The sequence below is a fragment of the Trichoderma asperellum genome, chromosome 2 (assembly GCF_020647865.1).
Source record: "Trichoderma asperellum chromosome 2, complete sequence".
Taxonomy (NCBI): domain Eukaryota; kingdom Fungi; phylum Ascomycota; class Sordariomycetes; order Hypocreales; family Hypocreaceae; genus Trichoderma; species Trichoderma asperellum.
The window spans coordinates 4,445,356-4,461,652 of NC_089416.1; the positions used below are offsets into that span (position 1 = coordinate 4,445,356).

Sequence of the window (16,297 nt, forward strand, 5' to 3'; positions counted from 1 at the left end):
GGCAACGTGCACAATCTTATTATTGGGCGTGTTAAACAGGGCAAACAAAAACATACAGCAAATATTACAATAATACTAATGGAGGCCTTCGACCAAGAGAGAAGGAAGGACGATGGAAGGAAAGATGAGATAGGGTATGGAGTTCCGACGGAGGTTTTGTAGGAATATAGTCTAGTTTGCAGAAATACTTGGACCAGTTATGCCTAGACGCTTAAGCTAATGTACAACCATTTGTTAGACCTTAACATTATAGATTCAGATTTCTTTTCGCCTTTTTACGCAAAAGGATTTACGAGGTACATGCATTCATTCGAGCGAACTAGTGTTTTGCACTGAAGGCGGAGGCGCAACTCCGTCTCCATCAAGGCGATTCCAAGACTTAGCAGATGCACTAGATACGCAGGTGTGGATCACCATATTCTGGGGTAAATAGCTACAGGTTGATAAATGGAATTACGCATGCTTTGCGACGGATCATGTTTAGAACTGCCTTTATATATAGCCCTTTAAACATCTACTCGGCTGCCAAAAGACTTTAATGATTTGGTGCGGCCTACGCCTAGAAGCACAAAAAGAAGCAAATGATTCAAACTTCGATAATAACTGGGCAACAAGCCCGACTTGCATCACGAAGCAATGCACACACGACATCAACGTCAGGCCTGGCACCTGGATATTTACAAGCAAATCTTATTATCTTGCCGTCACGGTACGCAAGCGATTTCCGCAACCTCTGTGCTAGAAACCCCGTCCCATGCCCCCTAATCGCCGAGTCTGCAACCACCGGATGCGGTGACGCGGTGATATCCCATATCAACACCCTTCGCGGCGATGAAATTCTCGGTAAAGGGAGTGACCTAAGGCGAGACGCACCGCGATATATGGTGTACAAGGATTCGAAGTTGGAGAAGAGCCACTGCAGCGATATTACAGAGGAGTGGACGAGCGATCATGTTGCGTTTCTGATCGGCTGCTCATATTCCTTTGAGGCTGAGCTGACTGCGGCTGGACTCCCGCCACGACAACTGGTGCTAGGGAGGAACGTGCCCATGTATAGAACGACTCTACGGTTGTGTCCGTCTGGGGTGTTTCGAGGAGCCACGTACGTTGTGTCTATGAGGCCGTACAAGAGACGGGATATCGAGATGGTGAGGAGCATCACAAGGAGGTTTGGGGCTACACATGGGGAGCCGCTGGATTGGGGGTGGGAGGCGGTGGAGAGGCTTGGGATTGAGGATATTGATGCGCCAGAATGGGGGGATGCGCCGATGGATGGAGATGGGAAGCGAGCGTTTGGACGGGCGAGAGCCGAAGGTGGAGGTGAGTGTGAAGACGAAGAGATTCCGGTGTTTTGGGGCTGTGGAGTGACGCCGCAGGAGGCGGTGATGAGAGCCGGGCTGGAGGGGGTGGTGATGGCTCATGCGCCGGGACATATGCTGGTGTTGGATGCTCGAGATGAGGATATCGCAAGGTGATGAGAATTAGTGGTGGTGCTTGTCACTTGAACCAGCCATTGGGATTGATGGCGGGTTGATGGCTTACAAGTTTTGTAAGTCACAATGCGGCGGTGATGCCTTCGTCGGCTGCAAGCACTCTACTGCTCTTTACCTTCACTCAGCGTATTTGATTCGTCATTACCATCAATGCATCATTCGGTTACGGCCACACCAAGATTGATTTTTTAATAACATCGAACTCTGCATTACATGTCGTATCTACCCATCTATCCGTCCATCCATTCAATTCGACAAGCTTGTGGGCGGCACCACTATTAAGCGACTTAGCGTCGGAGATGCTGGCCGATGATGAGGAGCATCGACCAACAGGAATCCAGCTCCTCAAGTGGGTGCTTCTGGAGTCCATCCCCGGCGAGTCGTGCTGATTTATAGCGCTAACAGAGGGCTGAAGGAGCGCCATCTTGGGATATCTGAATCGTACATCTCTCACATGTCACGTTTTTCTTTTTTGGTTCCCGCCTTGTCAACTTAGACGAACACAGATTGACAGCTAGTGGTTACAACTGTCTGCACACTATATTAATAGTAAATATCTTGATATATCTGAGCGCAATCGCTGCCAATCTGTCTATTAGGCGGTAATAACGGCGCACGATGGAGGAACCCCTCTTAGGAGACTCCGTCAAGACGTCGTAAGTCTCAAAAGGCTCAGCCTTTTTAAGCCACTACTAACACGCCAGACTACCAGCTGTGAGCGATGCCGTCGTCGTAAGGTCCGTTGTGCATTCTATGTTATAAAATCATCTCAAGACTTTTGAAACTTACGCCTTGACTATTCCGTGCTGTAGATAAAATGCGATCGAAAACGTCCCTGCACTAGATGTGCCAAGGCGGGGACCGAGTGTATTCTCCAAGGCATTGGAGAAAAGCAGCGGTAAGTGGAGGGACGTTGAGAGAGCCATTTCCAGCTTACTGACGACAGCTCCGAACAGTCCTGTTTCGAAGAGCTATATTCAAGCCCTCGAAGGCCAGATAACCGCGCTTGAGCAGGTCATCCGCAAGCTGGCCGTCGCGGACAACGCTGAGCGAGATCAGATCATCTCGGATCTATCCTTGACCACGGGAGCTGCTAATGTCTCGTCATCGGATGGCGGACAGGCTGATCCCAAGTCAGATCCGAGCCTTGCGGCTGCGCGGGTTAGGTCTGGTCAGCTGAGGCGACTGCGAGGAGACAACGCGGCTCAGTTCTTTGGGGGAACAAGCTTACTGCAGATACACTTTTCAAAGGATTCTTCTTCTTCGTCTCCCGCTGCGGCGAGTGCTGTGGGCATAGAGTCTTTGGCCATATCGACAGAGGGCTCGAATGCCAATAACAGTCAAAATATTGTTAACAACAGCGTGGATGTGGGCGATCTGTATGGCTACCTCGATGACTATGGTCTTCAGAGTGCGACTTTCCAGTACGAGCCCCACCATGAAACTTCACAGAAGCTCATGTCAACCTTCTTCTTGGAGATTTATCCATACTACATGGTCGTGTACCGCGAGTATTTCTTGAGAGACTATGATGTCGGGTCTGGGAAATATTACTCCGACGTGCTGCTGTACTCGATATGCGCCCTGGGAGCGCTGCAGTACGACGATATGCTCAGCCTCTCCGACGTCTTCTCGAGCCAGGCTCAGACCCTCCTTTATTCCACCCTCGACAGTCCTGACCTGACGACTCTCCAGGCCCTCGTTCTACTTGGTTATCGCGAGATTGCCGTTGGCCGAGCATCCAAGGGCTGGCTGTTCTGCGGCATGGCTTTCCGCCTCGCACATGAAATGGGCCTCCATCTCGACCCGACCAACTGGGAGGGATCTACCGAGTCGATTGGTGACCGAGAGATTCTGCGGCGAGTCTACTGGGCGGCCTTCATCGCCGACAAGCAGCTCAGCCTCTATTTCGGCCGGCCTCCAGCTCTGTACCCTGGCGAGTCGGATGTGCGGAATACCATCCGGCTGCAATATCCCCCTGGTTGGCAGGGCCTCCTTGAGACGTATATTTGCAAGGGAGCGTCAGCAAACGAGTGGGACAATGGCGTTGCTCTCGTGGGCTCGTTCATTTACAGGGCAGAATTGTCCAAAATTATTCACGTCATCATCACTGACCTGTTTGAGAATCGGAGAGGAGGTGCAGATCCAACCATTATCGCGACAAAGACGCGGAGGATACATGTGTCGTTGACCAAGTGGCTTTCCAATCTGCCCAGCTTTTTGCACTGGAACCAATGGACGGTTGGCCAAGTGCCTCACAACGTTTTACATCTTCAGTGAGTTTTTTTTTTTTTTTTTTTTTTGTAGTTCCCTCTGCATTCATACAAGTCTTCCCAATGGCTGATTATCGCAAACTTCTATCAATAGCATGATGTTTCACACCATTATGATAATTCTCCATCGACCACCGTCGCATATGTTTGAGAAGCCGGGCATTGCCGAAAGCGAAGACGTGGAAATCTGCTACGAATCTCTACAGGCAATTCTACGTCTAATGCGAACTTTTTCTCGCTACTACCGCTATAGATCATTACCGTTAGATTTCGTGCACACGCTCTCCACCGCCGCAAGCACAATCATGATGAAGCGCTTCCTCCAGAAGGCGTCGTGGAGCGACCCGGACATTGAGCGTGCGCTGTCGCTCATCACACTGGCCATGGACGAGATCCAGAACACTTGGCCCTGCGTGCGAGAGGTTAGGGACGTGCTCCTGCAGGCGCAGCAGACACAGGCGACGATGCCACCGGAGGATCCTCTGGATGCGCCTGATCTGATGAATGGGCTTGAAGCGAGCGACGATGATGGATTCTTTGCAAATCTAGGAGACGGCGACATTGGCACACTTCTCACAGACGAGTTTTTGAGTGCGCAGCTCCCTGGAATGGGACTGGAGCCATTTGATTTCAATCAGATGTCGGGGCCTTCTTGAGGAATAGGCCGATTACGTTAGGCTTTCCATCTTACTGAGAAGGCCAAGTTTCTTTTTACACAACCCTGCACCACGCCATCTTCACCTCTTACTTGGACCCATACGAGCACCATAACCACGGCATGTCACTTGTGGAAAAAGATTTATTCCGCGAAAAGACAGTTCATTGCTGCTCTCGAAAGATCCATGTCAAAAGACTCTTGGGTAATAGGTACCATTACTGACTTTACATGGCAGCGTCAAAAGTGATGGATCAGGCATAGTTGCTCAGATAGCCAGGAGGATGATGCCATGCGGAGCCGTGCAGATCTTTGCGTTAGGGGAGAAGGATTCACCGCTACGTGCGCTGTCAAATGAAGCTGTCGAAGTTTTGAGCCATATGCTACATAGTAGTGGACGTGGCTTTGGTGGATATCCCATGAGACGGACACTTGCTTCATCGTTGGAGTGTGACACACGGGCATTCCGCACCGATGGCTTTGAAACAAAGTACTATGGAAGAACAGTGATAACGTATCTCACCTAATGTTTTTGTTTTATGAATCAAATACGAAATACTACGTATGAAATATCGCGTATTAGCAGTAAAATTACTAACACGCCGATGAAATTTGCATCCCTGCCGTATGCCCCAAACGGCGCATGGACTGTATAGGGACTCTCACTTCGTGTTTTTATATCCTTCTTCGTCCGCCGATCGTGCCCAAGCACCGTGTTGAGACCGAGAATGCTCAGGGAGAGCACCAGGCTGCTAAATATAGCAACGGCGATGTGGCCGAGCCGAGGCCCTGCAAGCCCACAGACAGGGCAAGGGCTTGATGTTTGTTTCGCTCTTTGAATGATGTCTCCAAGTCAGGTTCTTTCCGTGAATATCGTATCATGCTCGGGATTAACCAGTCGATGCGAAAGATGCCGCGATGAGTGCATGTAGAGGCGATGCCCATCCACGTGATGCTTTTTGTGTTGGGTGATTACATGATTACCTGGATAAGGAGCTGGTGCATTTTTCTTGCTTAGTTCAGTAGGTGTCCGTCATGCTGGCTGGGCTAAAAAAAGGAACACTGGATGTTTTGACGGGGACGCGAGGCTTATTTAGGTGCGATAGTTTATTATTTGGAGACGCTTGGGGAAATTGGGTTGATGCCATTGATGGCGCGATTCATGCGCCGCCGCTCTGGCGTACAAGTACTTAGTAGTAAGTATGTGAAGATGATGTCCAGCCGCACATGCTACGATGCGGAGGGCCAAGATCTCGTGCGTTGCGCAAAGCAAGGGCCGTGTTGGAATCAACACCGACATCCATGGATGGCCGGCAAATCCAGGTGCCCTGGGCTTTTACCCACCGGGACTGGCATCTGGCGTGCCTGTCTCTGAATGGAACTCGCCCTGACAATCGCCCCGTCCAGCGGCCCCCTGTCCCGGCAGCATTCTGCATGTCCATGTAGCAAGCATGTCGGCCAAATCCGTAGCTTGACAGCCCCGAAAGCATCTGCCGTGGGTGCTGTCTGGATATCCGTGCGTGTAGATGTGCCACGGCTCCGAGGAATAGGCACTGCAAGACTGGCCGGAGATGGACTGCATGCACAGTACCTCGAATGGACGAATGGGCAGAGCAGAGACTCAGCAGTCCCCGCTGGTTACTCGGCACCAATACCAGTATTGCTCTTTCATTCTACGATTTTTCCAAGCAGGTATCAGGCAAAATCTGGTCATCCACTGCATCGTTGCTTGTGAGAATCGTGTTGCCCTTTTGGGTCGTCATCCTGCTAGGGACCTCCGCTGTTAGCCTGGCTCCAGCGCTGCCCAGCTTCCACTGCGGGTGGCATTTTCAGCGCTAGCAGCGTGGCATGGGGCGCATTGCGGACGCTAGAATCCGGAGCTCAGCTTCGACAGTCGGAGCCTTCCAGCGACGCATGTACTGTGCCATCCGGTGACTGGCGTCAGTGCGCTGCAAGCGGAGTACCTGTACATGCAATCTGCAATAGCGGCCGTGCTACTCCCGTACAAGGTAGTCGTCCCGACTTACTAGAGGTCTCTCAGCCACGCTTCCTCCTCATCAGCGCTCCCTTCTTATTCTGTTCGCTTCTCGTTCGCAGTCTGTCTTGTTTTGCTGCTATTGCTGCTGCACAGTCGTTTGCCCGTCTTCTTTCAGCGACACAGCGAGTTCTTGTGGCCCTTTTGGACATGCCACGCCGCATCTGAGACTGCCCATCGATAGCGGAGCAGCGCCATGGACGACGCCTCGGCGCCGGCAGAGGCGCGACGGTCCAGCATCGAAAAGGCGCCCCTCGTCCTTGATACACCCCCGCCGTTCGACGGTCTACCAGACGAAATCATCGAGCAGTGAGCATAGCAACCCCCCCCCTCCCTTTTGGACTGTAGATGGCGTGGGCATGGCGGTTCGGGGCCAGACAGTAATTTTGCGGATGGAGATGGAAGTGGACGCGGGAGGGCAGACGAACAGCTGTGAGACCAGAAAAGAAGAAGAAAACTCTGACGGAAGCCCCATAGGATACTCCTCGCCACGGATCCCAATGGCTTCGCGTCTCTTATGACCCTCAACCGAAAATGGAGAGATGTATCTCAACGCCCGCACGTCTATCGATACCACCTCGCACGATGTCCGTCATATGCTTCGTCCCATCACAAGCTGCCGAGTGCCGACGTCGAAAACTTGCCCAAGCTACGGCGGCTGTTTGCCAGTGAGATCAAGCGCAACCTCTTCGAATCCTACGTGCGACCGAACGTGACCGTTTTCAAACTCGTATCCAAGGCAATCAGCTCTTCATCATGTCCGGGAGGAGAAGGCATGGCGTTCACCACGTCGCCAAATGGGCATCACGTATTGGCGTATAACTCATCCAGGCTGTACCTTATAAACGCCCAAGGATCGGAGATCGACATAAAGCGCGAGTTCAAGCTGCTGCGGCGCCCGGTATCGGCATGCGTCTCCAACGATGCGAACCTCCTGGCTGTTCTCTCCAACGAGATGCAAGTTGACGTTTACGATCTGACGCAATCCCCACCCAAACGAAAACAGTCCCTGATTCTCGATAACGATCCGAGAACAATTGCGCTGTCGCCCTGCGGCACAGTTCTTACCGCGGCCTATGACGGCGGCATCGAGGTCCAGTCGCTGAGCCGCGGGGCGTCTCCCACCGAAAGGCGTGCCGTCAAGTGCGATGCAGTCGACGCTTTGGCTTTTTCCTTTGATGGCACGCAGATTCTCGGGACAACACTTCACTCATCCCCACCGAGCACGGTCGTCATCACCGCACCATATTATGATCCCGGCGCTCTTGCAATGGACCAAAGCGAGGAGAACCTCAGCGCAATGTGGACCACGTCCATTCTATTTCCCAACTCGAGCCGAGACTGTAGTCATGCCGTGCTGTTGCAGGATGGAAGCCAGGAGGAGGCTGCTTGGGCATTTGCATACGATCGCAGCTTCGAAACCTTTCGTGCCGTTCGAATCGATGATTTGAGAAACGGCACGACGCATTTTACTGGCCCGGTGCCCAAAACAGCCTCCCAGGCCAAGCTTCTTCCTTGTACGCTGCCTTCGGCTACATACCATGGTGAATTGGTGTCTGCTTGCTTCCACGGCAACGAAGTCTGGATTTACGGAGTACCCGAGGACCTGACAGCGGTGCCTGATGCTTCTCTAGCCGCCAGTGATACTTCTGGATTGGCTAGGAGGAATAGCGCTCAGAGCCACTCCTCGCGATCTCCGTCCATCAGGACACAAGAAGTTGTTGTGCCCACAGCTGCCAGTGCCAGAGTTCCCCAGTGGCAGATCCTATGTGATAAGTTGAGAAACAACTTTGTGGCAGGGCACAAGACGTCAGAAGTTATCGGCGTGAGCAATGTGAAATGGGTTTCGGGATTTGGCGATACATCGCTCAAGGAACGACTTATTGTCACTGCTACAGGAGTTACAGGGCCTAGGCTCGTTACCGAAGATGAGGACTTTGACTTCGTTGATGGTGGCAGAATTGCTCTAGTGGATTTCGGCTACGCTTTCACTGACGGAACCGAGACAGAGGTGACTATCGAGGTCGGAAGTGACGATGCCGAAGTTCTCGAAGAGGAGCAACGTGATATAGAAACCGACGTTGCTATTGTGCGACGAAGGACAGTAGCCCAGCGAGGGGGGAGGGGGGGTTCACGGAGAGCCAGCTTGATGCGTACTGCAACAGTCGCCGGGATTCATACTTCTCCTACTTCGTCTTCTCAATACATTGTTTCACCCATCTCACCCATATCAACTCGAAGCGCCGATGACGACGATCCCCTAGTGCCAAGGACGATGAATCGAAACCCTGTCAGCCGCCCGATCATTCAAGAGCCTATCGACGACGAAGAATTTTTGTCGATTGAAGAGCAGGAGGCCCTGGATGCCCCATATGCCCACTCTAGTCCGCGATCAGGGACAACTCTGCGCCGAGCAGCTACAGTGGCCGCTGCAAATCGTCGTCTAAACCCGCGGACGGCGGATGGCCGGCCCATAGAATACCGCCGGGCAGACGGTAGGAGGGAACACCCCCATGAGAGTGATGCGGATAATTGGGAGCCACCGCCGCCGCCTTATCAGGCAGAGGATCCAGGCGATACACCTGCCTTTCTGCGCGGCCGTGCTGTGTTGGCGTCTGCCTCGATCCCAGTGCAAACTCAGCCGTACCTACCAGTACAGATGCCTCAACCACCCACTTTGGCGATTCCACCAAGCTTTCAGCCGATCCCAAGTCTCGGGCCCGGCGTTGATGGTGTTGATTATAGCGGATCTGCTCATGCGAGATCCGCCAGCGACTCAACAACTGTGGTAGGCAGGCTACGGATTGATGATGGCGTGCCTCTACCCTTATCAAGCACATCTGGACCACTAGATCATGAGGATCTATATGGAGTATCTCCCCCAACTTCACCAGTTATGTCCCACAGTCAAGACGGTCGATCTACGGCCTTGTCGCGGGATTCCATCACGCCACAGCCTACCTCTGTGACATCAAATTCTTCCACGGGGGCATATGAAGGCAGCCCTGCCGCTATAGTCCCTATGTTGCATCCTGAGTTTGATTTTGGTGGGCCGGGCCTGGGGCTTGACACTGCGTCGATTTCAACAATGGAGACCAACGACGTCTCTTGTCACCTCTTAAGGAGACCCTCTAATGCGCAAACCTGGCCGATGGCTGCTCCGGAAGAAAGACGCGACTCGAATGCTGAAAGCGAAACAGCGAACTCCGCGTTACCACCAGCCCCTAGCTCGGACCAAATGGCCAGGCTCATTAGGAGGGCCAGCCAAGGAAACCCACTTAACCTATCGGGTAGCCTGCTTTCAGCGCAGAGCCCCCAGGCACAGCGACCACAGCCGGTCGGGGGCTCTTTGACCTCCACGGCAAACGAGCCTGACCCTGAAATCGACCAGCCCCTAATTATCAGCACCCCGGGAGGTGTAGGCGGTATCTTCGATCCGCCAGGGCGCAGAACGTCTCGCCGGGGTGATATGCCGATCGTAGCGCCTGTGCCTAGACGCCCTCGCGCGACAGGCGGCTCTGCCCTCCCTCCCACGGTAGAGAGACTGGAAACGATCTCCACTGGCACTGAACCTCCCCTAGAGGGCACTCTCGCCTTGCCGACGTGGATGAGGGGGCCACCTACCTCGCCGGGCAGGCAGACATCGAATATAGTGAATAGACGGCCCAGCCGGGCTGAGAGGAGCGCGGCCAAGAATATGCGTGATGCGAAGAAGCGAGGCTGGAAAGCGAACGCCAAGAAGAGGAAGGACGAGATGAAGAGAGTTACTGCTATTTTGGAGGAAGATAATAACGGCAGTGTCTGGGTGGACGTGGATGCACCAGCTGCTGCGAAGGACCATGATAAAAAATGCAGCGTTATGTGATGAAAAAGGGAAAATAAGCTTGTTTCTCCCTCTCAAATTTCCGCCATTTCCTTTTTTTTTTTTTTTTTTCCTTCCCTTGAAGAACACACTGTCATTTTATGGAATGGTTGGTGTTGGCATATAAATGAGCGGGCCGTGCGAGTTTTTTTTTTTTTTTTTATTTTGTTGGTATTTTCTAAGAGAAAAAGAAATCCGTCTGCTTTCTGTTTGATATATAGTTTTGCGTTGGATATAGTCCAGACAGATACCAATATTGGTCTTCGCAACAGCTTTTTGTTTTGTATTTTTTTTTGTGTTTATTTTTTATTGTTTTTTTGTTGAACGACTATCAATATCAGCAACATAGCGTGTGGGAAGATTGTTGAGAGAGAGAGAGAGAGAGAGAGAGAGAGAGAGAGAGTAGGTGGAAGAGGAAAAACAGGGATAAAATTAAAGGGGGGAGGGGAGTTTGTGCACTTTCGTTAAGGAAAATGCTTGCTCTTTATTCTTGTTTGTTTTTGCATGGGCTTGATTGTATATTGAAGCGATATATGTGTGATATACATATCAGGGGAGAGGTATTGTTTGTGTGCATTTTTAGATATATACCTATGCATACACAGCTGCATTCGTTACTAATATATACCTAGCGAGAGAGCATGATCTTGAAATAATTATATTGATCGCGTTTGATACTACTTTTATCGTGTTAAACCCAAATTTTATTCCTAATATGTATGTGTGTGATGAATTATTTTAATTGGTCTTTTTTTTTTTTTTTTTTTCATTCTGTATACAAATTATTAAAGCCAACCAGCAACATATTAACCGCCACAAATACACTTCAGGGCCATCAAGGCCCGACCAAGTCCAATCTTTAAGAACCAAATAGATAAATGACCTTCCCATGTATGCCCTTCCCATTGGGTACGACGAGGTAAATCCACCCAAACAGTATGTCAAATTAAGCTGCTTTTGCTGCTGACTCCCCCCTCTCGCTATCCATAGCTCGTGGTATATGCCTGCACAAAGGAGATAGGAAAATCGTTAAATGGATCTTGAACATCCATTGGTATCACTCATTCTTGTTGAACAAAGGAAATAAAACAAAAAGCCAAACCCTCCCACTCTTTGCCCTCTTGTTGCCGTTATGCACATTTTAACAAGCAGGGCGCCAAAAAACAAAGGGAATTCGTAAGAATATGTAAGAAAAAGGGGAGGACTAAAACAGATACTTGTCGGTGACAAAGGGAACATGTCATCATAGAATGTTTAGATGATAGGACACGCAATATGGTCGACTTCATATCCGGGCAGGAGGCATGGGATCATGAACGACGTAGGGATGTCCACGTCGTACATCATCAAGATCAGCTTCCATCATGAGATCTGTAAAAGTCGTTCCTTGAGTTTGACGCTTATCATAGCTGCCTCTCATCATAACAGGGTCGGCAAATACATTGATGCTCTCACCACCACTAGGCTCCCTGGGAACATTCTGCGGGTAGACTCGTGTGCTGGAAGCTTTCATGGCCCTGATAGGAGCTAATCGCGAACCAGACTCAACGACTCCTGTACGAGCATTCAGCTCATCTTCTGAGCATACGGACGAGTGGAAATTGGTAGGCGAGTGGTCTGAAGGGTTGGGCGAGTCGAAGGGATTCGGGATAGAAAGGCGCTGTGAGTGTCGGTTCTGGTAAGAGATCCTGGGCGGTCTCTGGCTCACAAAAGACCTAATGGAGGGAGTTTTGCGGATAAAATCAGCTCGATAGGAATTTGGCTGCAGGATAGGGTCAGAGATGACACTGCCTCCTTGTATACCAAGGCCAGGGCCAGGGCCGAGGTGTTTGATGTTTGCCTTCTCAGGGTATTCACTCTCGCTGTAGCGGTTGCGGCGGCGGACAAACAGGAACGCGATAATCCCTAACGCAGCCAAGACGGCGCAACCTCCGACAACGCCAGCTACGATGGAGATTGTCTTTGGGTTCGAAGCCTTGGGAGCCGGGCTCGCAGTCTCCGTGGAAGAGGAGTCAGGCGATGAAGTGGTTGACGGGAGGGAAGTCTCTTCTGCGGGCGGTGTCGCTGCTGCTGTGTTGACTGGTGCAATGACGAGCGAAGTAGCAGGCGGGGATGTAGCTGACGCAGGAGCTGATGTAGCCGATGCAGGGGATGTTGGCGAACCAGACGTGGGTGATGTTGATGTGGGCGAGCCAGTAGCTGAAGAGCCGGCACTCTCCGGGGATTTGCTCTGATCAGCGTCTTTCTGGCACTGATTGCCTCCAACACACGAATATCCAAACGGACAACAAAGATTCCCGCCACATTTCCCCAGCGAGACGTCGAAAACACTGGTTTTGATTGGTGATTGTGAGTTTTTGATTGGATCCTGCAAACTGATATCGCAGGTGATGGGCTGGATCTTTTCACAAGTCTGGCCAGTAGGACAACATAGCGCGGTTGTGTTGCCGGCTAATGGTAGGCAGGTTGTTCCTTGAGAACAGCAAAAGTTGTTGGGTAGACTCGCAGGACAGGACTCTAAGCCAGCAGCGCACTGAGAGTCTCGGACGAAGAGGGAATTTGTAGGCGAGGCTGAGACAAACGAAGCCAATGCTGAAACCAGCAGCAAGAGGCGAGTGAACCGCGGCGCAAGGGTCATTATAATACTCGCAACAATGACAACTCCAGCTAGGCACACCTATGTTGGCGGTTTGATGAGCTGCTGTCCCGAAACGAAGACTCGATATCGTCGGCGGATTTTTTGGATTTTTTGGGGGGTTTTTTGGGTTGTTTTTTCGATCGATTAAGTCAGAGATAGTTGAAGAATATACGTTGACAAGGGGTTGGCTTCCCCAAGGAAAATAGAGTTCCTTCGTAGCAACACAACTATTGACTGACCAAGCAGTCGTCTAAGCTGTTGAACGAGATTTTTGTGTAGAAGAAAGGAAACGTCAAGAAGCAAGGTTAGAAGATGAGGCGAAGGGTGAAAGAAAGATGAGCTGAGCTGTGTGTGTGTGTTTGATCAAAGAATGAACCGTGTGTGTGCGCTGTCAAGACAAGTGACGCACATACACCGAGCAACAGGAAACAAGTACTGAGTGATGGTCAGTGTGCTAAAGAACGTATCATAAACAAGCAAGCAGAGAGGAGGGATACTGTAAGGCAAGAGAAGAGAATGGGAGAGAAGGAGGAAAAACGGGTAGGGCACGAAAACTGGATATGGATGAAGTCACGTCTGGATATGAGAAACACTCTCGGACACTGATTACGATACAAGATGCACGGATAGGCGCGCATCGGATGACTGTGGCATGCTCAACTCTTCCACAAGCGCGTCTCAGAAACAGCATCATTCTGGCTGGTCCTTGATCAAGCTCCCTCCTCGGCGGCATCCATGCTGCAGTCCTGTTCATTCCATCGAGCACGAGCATGTTTCAAGGCGGCAGTGAGAGAGTCCAAGGAGTCCCCAGGCTGCGCGCCATATGCCGCACCGCCAGCGAGTGAATGCTGGCGCCAGGCTGTCGAAACAATGGCCCGGTGGCCTCTGGACGATCCAGGACCAGTCAAAGGGCGGCTGCTGGACGGCTGCGTCACTCGACACAGGCTCTTGCGGAGGAACCGCTGGGGAAGCCCAAGTTTGCGTCGTGCTTCTCGCTGCTCATGGCGGACTGCCCAGACGACGCACGACCAGCAGACTGACAGGTGGCAATGGCCAGGGCGGCATCAGATGGCCGGGATTCTCACGCGATGCTGAGCAGCAAACAGCAAACGACTGGCCGGCGGCCCACGGCGCAAGATGGACGATGCGTCATGGCTGGGCCCCGATGCTGGGACGCTCTTGGATGCCCTCTTGGGTCTCCCCGGACCATGGCGCGATGCGCTGTGCGAAGCAGAGACTTGGACGCAGACGCAGCCAAAGACGTCGTCGATGGTGGATGGTGGAGGTTTCAGACACGAACAGGCGGTTGGCGCTCATTGGGCGAGGCGAGAAACGAAACGGAACCGATGCGTTAGGCGCCCACTGTAGCCGCCGGGCAGGCGCTGTGGAAGTAGGCAATACGCTCCACTGCTTAAGGGCCACAGGCAGCCTGCTGCGGAGCATGTACTCCGTATTACAGCATCGGGCGCTTAAGCACGAACAGAGCATTGGCTGTGTCGAATTGATCAACTACACTATCCAACTACAACTACTGCCATGAAGATACATGTATTCATATCAATACATACATACTCTGTGGCAAAACTCAGCCAAAGCGGATGAAACAATGGCAGCAAAACGAAGCGCGGAATAATGACATCCAGCTGCAGTAGCAGTGCTACGTCTCCATCTACTCTTGGCCATCGGGATCCCGATTAGTGATGCAGCAGCCCAAAAGAGGAGCAGCACAATTCGCCAGACAAGTCCATCGGCAACGTGCGCTTTGCTTCGAATCCATATTATGCAACGTTCATTCACCTTGCAAATAGCACACGTAGTTGTTTAGACAACCATGTTCAAAGCAAGTTCACGCCTGAACAGTTTACACATGTCAAATCCCCAGCAACAACAAAACACACTCAATAGCTCACCCGCTATTCAAAGCTCTTGATTCCCTCGGCTCTCTCGCCTCTCTTCTCTCTCTCTCTCTCTCTCTCTCTTTTTCCAGCCCCCGCCTCTGCCCAGCACCACTCCAGATACCACTCTACGATACAACTGCCACCCATCCTGCTGCTACCTTGGGGTTGCAAAACATCCACCCGACTGTCTCTGTGCGGCATGCAGCTCCGTGTAAAGTCCGTTCGTTGCAGCCCCCATCTTGCCGAATCCGCATGCGGAACTACACAAGACTTGACTACTTTACAATTTATAGGAGGTATGGGGAACAGGGTAAAATAGAAAAGTGAGAAATACGACCAAAACAAAACCAACACTAATACAACGAGGATGAAGAAGACTGTCATCGTCATATACGGCCTTGTACTTGTAGCAGCAGCAGCAAAATCAGGTAGCAGTACATACATCGTCATCTTATCGCAGCAGAGGGGACATCTCCGAGGATTTGGGCGGGAACAAGGTCCAGCAATTCCGATAACATATCACTTTTTTTTTTTTCCTTCTCCTTCTCCTTCTCTTTCTTCTTTTCTTTTCTTTTTTACCTTCTTACTGCACTCCCCAATATTTCCCGTCTTACCGCGTTTTCCCCTGCCCTATATACAAGACAAGGTAAAGAAAAGGGCAGTGTCCCACGCACTGTCCACGTCCACGGTGAATGCAACCTTTTACTTTTTGATGGAGCGCCATGAAGAAGTATTCGCTCCATGTTCCTGCATGCATGCTGCACTCACTCTCGCTCTTCCTTGTGCTTGTAGAATTTCCCGTTTTCACCCTCGCGCTCTGCACAATACGACATTGCGTACATCCAGCTTTTATATAGGTAGACAAGCGTGTACTACCTAGTCTAGTTGTTATAAAGCTGGGCAGCCAAATAGTCATTCGGCCATGCTCATAAATGCCCAGACTGACATTCCCTGGCCGTCGCCCAGAGAATGAAAAGCCCCAACTCCAGTTCTGTATTTGCCTTTTTCGGCGCCATCTCTTCCTCTAACGGACAATCCTTCGGTTCCTTTCTCTCCGTATACAAAGTGCTACTATGTATGTACTACTCGCTGATGTGCACCATCAAAGCACCCCGGCAGATGATCATTGATAATCTGATGGGAGTACGGAGTACATGTCGTATTATTGAGTCAACAAGCATTGTTTCTAGATATCTGACCAACAACGCCAACACATCCATCCGTCCATTCAATCTCAAACGCAATACACTCTCTGCAACCGTTGCCCATGGGCTCCCTCAGACACACCCATCTAGATCTCTCTTCCAGCTGGCTCCTTACACCGACCCGTCCTTAGCCTAAGCTGAAAACGCGACAGCCACCCCATGTATGCATCAATAGTCACCGCAATAGTCCATCATGCGGCCAGTAGATTAACTCGCCATGCCATTCCACACAACAAGT

General features: G+C 51.3%; 5 protein-coding genes across 6 annotated transcripts; 4 read left to right on the plus strand and 1 right to left on the minus strand.

The window, feature by feature from the left end:
- Window positions 1-581: 581 nt before the first annotated feature.
- Window positions 582-1,475, plus strand: TrAFT101_003768 (uncharacterized protein; the record flags this gene model as incomplete). The annotated part of the gene is made up of 1 exon (XM_024899034.1): window positions 582-1,475. One exon carries the CDS (start codon window positions 582-584, stop codon window positions 1,473-1,475), a length of 894 nt encoding a protein of 297 aa, XP_024766466.1.
- Window positions 1,476-2,111: 636 nt separating this feature from the next.
- Window positions 2,112-4,422, plus strand: TrAFT101_003769 (uncharacterized protein; the record flags this gene model as incomplete). The annotated part of the gene is made up of 5 exons (XM_066126983.1): window positions 2,112-2,149; window positions 2,206-2,230; window positions 2,306-2,391; window positions 2,450-3,769; window positions 3,861-4,422. 5 exons carry the CDS (start codon window positions 2,112-2,114, stop codon window positions 4,420-4,422), a joined length of 2,031 nt encoding a protein of 676 aa, XP_065983091.1.
- Window positions 4,423-6,491: 2,069 nt separating this feature from the next.
- TrAFT101_003770 (uncharacterized protein) lies at window positions 6,492-10,985 on the plus strand. 2 transcript variants are annotated; one of them, XM_024907316.2, is made up of 2 exons: window positions 6,492-6,765; window positions 6,934-10,985. In XM_024907316.2, exons 1-2 carry the CDS (start codon window positions 6,653-6,655, stop codon window positions 10,319-10,321), a joined length of 3,501 nt encoding a protein of 1,166 aa, XP_024766464.1. In that variant the 5' UTR covers window positions 6,492-6,652; the 3' UTR covers window positions 10,322-10,985. The 2 variants fall into 2 exon arrangements, with proteins under 2 accessions (XP_024766464.1, XP_065983092.1); XM_066126984.1 differs by lacking the exon at window positions 6,492-6,765 and having other exon boundaries at window positions 6,780-10,484.
- Window positions 10,986-11,041: 56 nt separating this feature from the next.
- TrAFT101_003771 (uncharacterized protein) lies at window positions 11,042-14,330 on the minus strand. The gene has a single exon (XM_024909289.2). It carries the CDS (start codon window positions 12,954-12,956, stop codon window positions 11,604-11,606), a length of 1,353 nt encoding a protein of 450 aa, XP_024766463.1. The 5' UTR covers window positions 12,957-14,330; the 3' UTR covers window positions 11,042-11,603.
- Window positions 13,571-14,496, plus strand: TrAFT101_003772 (uncharacterized protein; the record flags this gene model as incomplete). Its single annotated transcript, XM_024906138.2, has 1 exon — window positions 13,571-14,496. The coding sequence occupies exon 1, from the start codon at window positions 13,780-13,782 to the stop codon at window positions 14,494-14,496; it is 717 nt and encodes a 238-aa protein (XP_024766462.2). The 5' UTR covers window positions 13,571-13,779.
- Window positions 14,497-16,297: the final 1,801 nt, after the last annotated feature.